Genomic DNA, 9,225 nt, shown 5'->3' on the forward strand with positions numbered 1-9,225 from the left:
TTTTTTCTCTGTCTGAGCTCATCCCTTGCTCCGGTTCCTCATGAGTGACGGGGAGTGTGATTTCTTCTGCTTTTTTCGGTGCTGCTAAAAGCCACAGGGCCCCCTGGGATTCTCGGTCCAGTTGGGGGTGGAGAGGAGCAGCTCAGTAGCTGCTGATTAGTGGAGAGCAGCTGTCAGTCAGGGAAAGGTCGGCCCAGAGGGCTATGTCTGTGGATATGAGTAGCCAAGCCTCAGACAGTAACGAAGAATTCGAAGATGACGAAGACGTCGTCGAGGGTGACATCCCTGATTATTATGATGGACTTGATGATGACGTGGCGATAGAAGAACCGTTTGACCCGGAAGAATACCAGTTCAATTGCTTGACATACAGGGAGAGCCAAAGGGTACTAACTGAGGAATTCAACAATGTAGCCAGTGTCCTAAAGGTGAGGGACCAAATGAGTGACAATGTTTAGCAGATTTATTGTTGGCTGACAATATTTAGCTGTGTTATTTATGTGTCTTTCCAAACTATAAATTGTTCAGACAGTTCATGGAGTTTAGTCTGTCAGTACAGAGATATTTTTTTTCTCCCTCAGGTGTCACCAGCTGTAGCCAAACTGGTCCTTGTACATTTTCACTGGCAAGTGTCACAAATACTCGAAAGGTAATTAAATACAGCACAGCGCACACACAAACAAAATATGTACACTTTTATGGGTAGTTAACGTGAAAAGTGAAATAGTTACAGTGGTGTGATATGCTATACTTCATCTAAAATTATTTAAACAAATGTTTTTGTAATTCTGTGTAATTACTCGTGAAATCTGAGAGACTACTGTTCAAAAGTTTGTGGTCAGTAAGAGTTTTTTTTTTAAGAAATAATACTTTCATTCAGCTAGGATGCATAAAGATGATCAAAAGTGACAGCAAAGACTTTTATAATGTTGCAAAATATTTGTTTCAAATAAATTATATTCTTTTCAACTTTCTATTCATCAAAGAATACTGAAAAAAGTATCAGAGTTTGCTAAAAAAAAAAAAAATTTGTAATTGATAATATTTTTCTTGTGCAGCAAATCAGTATATTAGAATGATCTCTGAAGGATCATGTGACACTGAAGACTGGAGTAATGATGCTGAAAATTCAGCTTTGCATCACCGGAATAAATTATATCTTAAAATATATTAAAAGAGAAAAAGGTGGCATTTAACTGTTATTTTAGTAATATTTCAAAATATTACTGTTTTTACTGTATTTTGATCAAATAAATGCAGCCGTTATGAGCATAAGAGATTTCTTTCAAAAACAATAAAATTATATTTCACTGACTCCAAACTTTTGAACATTAGTGTACATTTGTCACTGCAGGAATTCTTAAATGAACTGCAAAAAGTTTAAAAGAATTAAAAAACTAAATACAGCACCTAAAATATTCATATAATGTTTAACCTAAAATCCTGATGTTACTTCTGTGTTAATCTGTTAATATTTTTCTGTATTTGAAGGTATAAGTCCAATTCCTCTCAGTTGCTATGTGAAGCCCATGCTCAGCCCACAAGCATCTGCAGATCTCTCACTGTGAGTTCCTGTAATGTTCCTTAATGTAGGCTTTTACATAGTTATTTTTTGGAGTAAAATTAAATATATATTTTTTTCATTATTGTTTTTCATTAAAACCCCCTTAAACTTGAATTCTCAGCTTTAAAATGCAATGAGGCAATTAAAAATGTGCCCATCAAGAAATCTGTTCTTTGACAAATACATGCAGTGTACAGTCAATAAAGGGGTTATTTTATGATAATGACAAGCTGACTCCACTTTAGTCTGCATCTTACACAGCTATTTGCCACATCAATGATGGACATGAAATATTGATTCAAGTTTTAATTATTTTATTATGTGACAAAGTGGAAAAGTGATTTGAAAGGCAAGAAACCAAAAGAGCTGTGAAAAATAACTGGTTGCCTGGGACAACCATTAATTATTCTGTTAACGATCATTACTGCACTTCCTTCTCTTGACATGTATGTGTGTGTGTCTTCAGGCCGGGACGTCACAGCAGTGTGGGGTGTGTCTGCAGCTGGTCCGGAGTGACGCTCTCCTCTCTCTACCCTGTCAGCACTCCTTCTGCAAGGCATGCTGGGAGCAGCACTGCACTGTACTTGTCAAAGATGGCGTGGGAGTAGGTGAGTGTACACACACACACTGAGGGCATAAAGACTGTGTGCAGTACAGTGTGTATTGCTAATTTGAGTGAGCTTGTTATCTGATCTCCTCTGTGGATTGTGTTTGTCTGTAGAGATCTCCTGCATGGCGCAGGAATGCTCTCTTCGCATGCCAGATGATTTTGTTCTTCCTCTGCTGCCCAGCGAGGAACTGAAAGACAAATACAGACGCTACCTCTTCAGGGATTATGTGGAGGTGTGTGTCTGTCTAGGGATGCACAATATGTCTTTTCCATATAAGTTATCTGCCAATATTACAGCTATTAGTGCTCATTTCACCTGTTATTATATTTAGATTACTTTGTCGATGACTAACACTTTTATAAAAATATTATTTTATTATACATTATATTACAGAATTATTACACACTATGGTTCAGTTGTTTGGATCTAAAGAAATTAGTACTTTTATTGAGCAAGGATTAAATTAATCAAAAATGGTCAGTTGTTACATAAAACAACTATTTCAAATAATGCTGTTCTGAACTTTCTATTTGTCAAAAAATCTAAACAAAAATATGAAATATGAAAACTGTTCATTTTTGATAACAAATCACTGTTAACTATTGAGCGCACATCAGCATATTAAAATTTTTTCTTAGGCCCCGTCCACACGGAGACGCGTTTAGCTGTATACGCATAAATTTTGTATCGTATAGGCGTTTCGTCCAGACGGATCCGGCGTTTTGGAAGAGTGAAACCGATATTTTTTGAAACTGGGTCCCAGAGTGGATAAATCTGAAAACGCCGCCCTTGCGTTTTCGTGTGGACACCGAATCCGTATATTTTCTGATCATGTGGCACTGAAGACTGAAGTAATGGCTGCTGAAAAATTCAGCTTAAAATGACATTAATATATTAAAATGGAAAGCAGTTATTTAAAATGCTAATAATATTTCACAATATTACTGTTTTACTGTATTTTTGATTAAACCAAACCCAAACTTTTAAATAGTAATGTGTATTAAAGTATAATATTTTGCTGCCTAAAATAACTTACAACATTTAATTTAACATTATTCTTTTTAGATTTATTTATTAAATTGTATCAGAAATGTATTGTATTTATTAAATGTTAAGTTCTTACTTTGTTTATTTCATTTAATTAAATATTGGCCATTATTTTAATTTTTTTTCGGCCATAAAATGAAAATTGGCATCTGGCAGAATTCTAATATCAGTACCTCTCCAGTTTTGACATATTGTAGAACAAAAATCTCTGATTGCTCCTAACCTGCTCATGTTTCTGTGTGTCTGCAGAGTCATTTCCAGCTGCAGTTGTGTCCTGGTGCCGACTGTCCAATAGTTATACAGGTGCAGAAACCTCGAGCTCGTAGAGTCCAATGCAGCCTCTGCGAAGAAGTCTTCTGGTATTACACACAATTACACTTGCACACACTACTCAATTCTTGGCGTGATACATGTGATTGGATGTGTGTGTTTGGATTAACTGTGTCTGTCTGTCTTCAGTTTTAAGTGCAGACAGATGTACCACGCACCCACAGACTGTGCTACCATCCGCAAATGGCTGACCAAATGTGCAGATGACTCTGAGACAGCCAACTACATCAGTGCACACACTAAAGATGTAAGGAAGCACACACAGATATATTTAAGATGGTCACATTAAATATATATCGTTGGTCTACGTTTAATTTGATAGTAAATATATTAATATCGTTATGTTTTGATTTTTTACCCACAGTGCCCTAAGTGCAATATCTGCATTGAGAAGAATGGAGGGTGCAACCACATGGTGAGTAGCATACACATTCTTTTTTTTATTATCTGCACACTTTTACGTGCACTTAATATAACACCCAGAATGTCAGAGTGAGAGTACTACTTGAATAGCTTATTTGTTAACTTCAGGGATGCGTTTCCCAAAAGCATCGTAAGCTTAAAGGGGTCATATGATGCTATTTTAAAGATCATTATTTTGTGTATTTGGTGTAACAGAATATGTTGACATGCTTTAATGTTCAAAAAACACATTATTTGGGGTCATATGATGCGATTTCAAGTACATCGTAGACCCATTGAAACCAGTGGAGCTACGAAAAACTTAAGCTTACGATGCTTTTGGGAAACGCAGCCCAGATCTTTCTCATCAAAATAAGATCAAAACAAATCTTCACTTTTTACAACAAGACTTAAACTGCTGTTCAAAAGTTTGAGGCCAGTAAGATTTTTTTTTTTAGGTTTTTGAAATATGTCTGGTATGCTCACCAAAGCTGTTTGTTTTAGTCGAAAATACAGTAAAAAAAAAAAAAAAAAAGGGGGTTTTATTAACAGTATATTATTGCAATTTAAAATAACTGTTTTCTGTTTTAAAATGTAATTTATTCCTGTGCTAGCTAAGCTGAATTTTCAGCAGCCATTACTCAAGTCTTCAGTGTCACATGATTCTTCAGAAATCATTCTGATATGCTGATTTGTGCTTATGAAACATTTCTTATTATTATTAATGTTTAAAACAGTTAAGCTGCTTAATATTTTTCTGAAAACTGCAATACATTTTTTCAGTGTTCTTTGAATAGAAGGTTTTAAATATAAATATTTTGTACTATTACAAATGTCTTTACTGTCACTTTTGATCAATTTAATGCTTTACAACAATTTCAATTTTACTTAACAATTGCTTCCATTGTCCTCATTCGTAAGTTGCTTTGGATAAAAGTGTCTGCTAAATGAGTAAATGTAAATGTAATGCATCCTGGCTGAATTAATTGCTGTATTAATTTCTTCTAGAAAAAAAAAGTTGAACAATAGTGTGTTATAAAAGATGATAGTGTAAAAAAAAAAGATTCATGTTTTAACTGAACATATTTTTTCTCTCTCTCTTTGCAGCAATGCTCAAAGTGTAAACATGGTATGTTTTTTCCCGGTGATTTTTAGTTTCTAAAAATTACATAAAATCCCTTTGAGTGGTGAAGTGGTCTTAATTGTAATGAATGACATTGTTATGGCTGTGTGTAGATTTCTGCTGGATGTGTCTGGGAGATTGGAAGACTCATGGCAGTGAGTACTACGAGTGCAGTCGTTACAAAGAGAACCCTGACATCGTGAATCAGAGCCAGCAGGCCCAGGCCAGAGAGGCCCTCAAAAAATACCTGTTCTACTTTGAGAGGGTGAGACAAAAATGATTAATCGATAATAAATAAATCTCTTTTAGAAAAAGCGATAAATCGAGTGAGCTTAGTAGTGATCCTGACAAGTAGGTTGTTCCAAAAAGTAGGCAATAACATTTATAGTTAACTTATTTCACAAAGTATCAATAAAAATTTCTAATTCCATTTGTATGGTGGCTGTCTAGTCGCTGCCTATATGGTGTTCTTTTTCAGTTATGATGCTGCCTATATGGCGACAATACAACTCACTAGATTTGAAACTGAGCTATTATCTCATTGTGTTTCTGAGTTGGCATTAGTGGAATTGCATTGCCATGGTTCAAATCATACTTATCTGACATTCATCACTTCGTAGCAGTGAGTGAAGAGTTATCATATCGATCATAAGTGCAGTATGGAGTACCACAAGGCTCAGTACTAAGGCCGCGTTGCTTTTCACGCTTTACACGTTACCCTTGAGAGATATCATCATGAAACATGGTGTTGGCTTTCATTGTTATGCTGATGATACTCATTTCTATATTTCTTCACGGCCTGACGAAACATACCAATTTGCAGTTGCAGTTTTCATGTTAATAACAGCATTGACACTTAATTGCTTTGATACGTAATCTGTACATTATGTGTGTGTCCAGTGGGAGAACCACAATAAGAGCTTGCAGCTGGAGGCACAGACATACCAGCGGATCCAGGAGAAGATTCAGGAGCGAGTCATGAATAACCTGGGCACCTGGATTGACTGGCAGTACCTGCAGAATGCTGCCAAGCTACTGGCCAAGGTACAGGCTGAATCCAGCTGTACTCCACAGTAGGGCTTGCACAATTTGTGGAAATTTGGGATTTTTTTCTGATAAAAATTGTGGTTTAAATTTTTTTTTTTAAGGTTTGCTGAGGTTTTTTTTCAATATAAATTTGTAATTTATATATCAATATGGCTTTAAAATAAAAAATTAATACTTTAATAATAATAATAAAAAATAATATTACTTTTATTTTAAAGTAAAACTATTTAAACTTGCAGTACTAATATTTATGGCAGTCTTATTTATTTAATTTTCAAACATTAAACCCTCAAGCTTTTATTTTGGTGGAAAAATATAGGGGAATCTTAAAGCTTCTCTTTTTTTTCATGGCTGCCAGTTTATAAGCACTTCTCACTTCTTATAAGCACGTTTGGGAAGATGTTTGGCGCATGTTGCGTTCCCAAATGTAAGTTAATCGACCCAAACTTAACAGATTCAGAGATGGAGTTTGTGTGATTCAGAGCTGCATTTACTATGAAACAAACCGAAAACACTACTCACAAGTCAAATGACAGTGCCACGCTTCACTCTGAAACAATCAGAGTATATATTTGTTTAATTAAATCTTAGCCTTTGCGATTTGATAATTGACATAAGACATAATGCAATTCTGGTTATTTTGATATATCTTGCAGCTCTATTCTGCAGGCACAAATGTTAATGCATAAGGGTCTGTGTTTCCACACGCTTATGCTGTCTGTTTGCTCTCTCCATAGTGTCGTTACACACTGCAGTACACTTATCCTTATGCCTACTACATGGAGTCTGGACCCCGCAAAAAATTGGTAAGCTATTGCATTAAATATGCGAATCTTTCATCGAAGGTCAAATATTTCTTTGAGATCAGTCTTTGGTAATGGGAAATCTCATTTTTATTCCCTGTAGTTTGAGTATCAGCAAGCGCAGCTGGAGGCGGAGATCGAGAACTTGTCATGGAAAGTGGAGAGAGCAGACAGTTATGAGAGAGGAGAGCCGAGTGCTAACGATAGAGGGGTGAGAGATGGAACAAAAACCAGAAGAAGTTGTGAACAAGAACACTGGAATAAAAATTTAAAAAAAAAAAATTTTTTCTTTCTCTTTCTCTCGCGCTCTCTCTCTGTAGGATCTGGAAAATCAGATGCACATTGCTGAGCAGAAGAGACGGACGCTGCTGAAGGATTTCCACGACACCTAAACATCCGTCCATCAAATCCACATTGAGCTCACTCTTCTCTCAACTGTCTTGGTCCCTTCTCTCCAAAGATACCCCTCCACTTTTTTTGTCAAAACTCTACTCTGCATCTCGTAACGTTTTGTCCATCTCCTTTCTGTTTTTCACATTTATAGCATCTTCAAAGCATTTTTTCCCTTTTGTTCATTCTTTCCTTCATCAGTGCCCCTTTTTTGCTTTCTAATCTTTACTCGGCGGCAGGGTTTGAGAATAGCATGATTATGTTCAAGGATTCACATACGCAAACATTGCATTCTCACATCCCCACATCAGCTGACATTACACATGCACACACACAGACGCACACACACTCAAAACACTCCACCGAAACAGTCTAACTCTTTTCTTCCCCCATCATTACTCCTGCTATAACTTCTGCCTTCTTTCCTTCTCACTCTTGCTTTCTTCTCATGTTTTTTTTCTTCCTTGGAAATGGCTGTTGATAGTTAGATCATTTAAAAAAAATGAAAAATGAAAAAAAAAAAAAGATGAAAAACATGATGCTGTAATTTTCAACGGTTGTACATTAATACAGAAATAGAGTTACTGAGAGAAAGTTTTTAAACCAGACAGAGACTCTTGTGTTTTCTTGTGCACACACGTTAAAGATGTATTTGCACTTTCCACACCAATCAAAATTTTGTGGTCAGTAATACTTGTATTGTTTTTGAAAGAAGTCTCTTATGCTCACCACGGCAGCATTTTTTTATTAAAAAATTACAGTAAAACAGTAATATTATGAAATGTTTAAAATATCCATTTTCTGTTTTAATATATCTTAAATGTAATTTATTCCTGTGAAGGCAAAGCTGAATTTTCAGCAGCCATTACTACAGTCTTCCGTGTCACGTGATCCTTCATAAATCATTGTAATATACTGGTTTGGTGCTCAAGATTTCTTTAAAAATTAATTATAATAAGGTAAGGATTATTTTATTAGTATTCATATTTTATTATTAAATCTTATCACAAATGAAAATGTTTGTGCTGCTAAATGTAGTGTGGATTCATATAAATAAGTGTGGTTGTTTTTTATCAATGTTAGAAAGAACATTTAAAAATAGAAATATTTTATAACATTAAATGTTTTATGTTTTTGATCCGTTGAATGCATCCCTGCTAAATAAAGTTTGTTTTTTTTTTTTCAAGAAAAAAAAAATCAGTGATCCCAAAACTTTTAATGGTAGTGTACATGTGCATTTGAAGTGGCATATATTTATCTACCACACAACTTTTTAACAAGTCACCCCTTACACCAGAATGTTAGAGGTGTCATATATTAGTACAGCTCATATTTGGCATTTTATGTCCACAGAATTGGAGGTATCACAAACAGAATTCTGTTACTGTAACACTGCTCTTACATCAGGATAATTATGGTTATAATAGGCAACCCACAGCCATGAAAGAAAACATTTGATTTTTATAGAAAAATAAGCACAATATGCAGTATTTTGTATGAACCACTTTTCCTTTTGATGTCTCATTAAGGATTCAGTTTTTTCTTTTGAAAAATCAAACGCATACACACAGATCAGATGCAATATCAAAGTCAATATTTCTGATCTATTATAATACAAAAATATTAAAATACAAGGACAAAAAAAGGTCAAAACTTTATACAAAATAATTGCTTTTACTGACAAGCAGTGAAGATTCACTGTTTGGCTTAAATGTGTAACATTGATTTTATTACTATATTTTTTGTTGCGGCCCTAATAGAGTAAATATTAAGAAAATGATTTCACAGTAAAAACAGTCTTCAAGTGGTCGTTGCGCGCACTAGATGGTCCTCACTGCAGAACACAAGATCCAGGGGGTGAGGTTGGATCAGATCCAACTCCTCCTACCTTACATATACCTAAACCTA

General features: G+C 35.1%; 1 protein-coding gene across 1 annotated transcript; it reads left to right on the plus strand.

Moving 5' to 3' along the window:
- arih2 (ariadne homolog 2 (Drosophila)) lies at positions 1-7,925 on the plus strand. Its single transcript, XM_016524280.1, has 14 exons — positions 1-428; positions 582-649; positions 1,492-1,564; positions 2,031-2,172; positions 2,286-2,407; positions 3,472-3,581; positions 3,682-3,799; positions 3,917-3,967; positions 5,062-5,083; positions 5,191-5,342; positions 5,978-6,121; positions 6,862-6,930; positions 7,031-7,138; positions 7,248-7,925. The coding sequence occupies exons 1-14, from the start codon at positions 204-206 to the stop codon at positions 7,317-7,319; spliced, it is 1,476 nt and encodes a 491-aa protein (XP_016379766.1). The 5' UTR covers positions 1-203; the 3' UTR covers positions 7,320-7,925.
- The last annotated feature ends 1,300 nt before the right edge of the window (positions 7,926-9,225 follow it).

Source organism: Sinocyclocheilus rhinocerous, unplaced genomic scaffold (assembly GCF_001515625.1).
Source record: "Sinocyclocheilus rhinocerous isolate Xijiao unplaced genomic scaffold, SAMN03320098_v1.1 scaffold2645, whole genome shotgun sequence".
NCBI lineage: Eukaryota > Metazoa > Chordata > Actinopteri > Cypriniformes > Cyprinidae > Sinocyclocheilus > Sinocyclocheilus rhinocerous.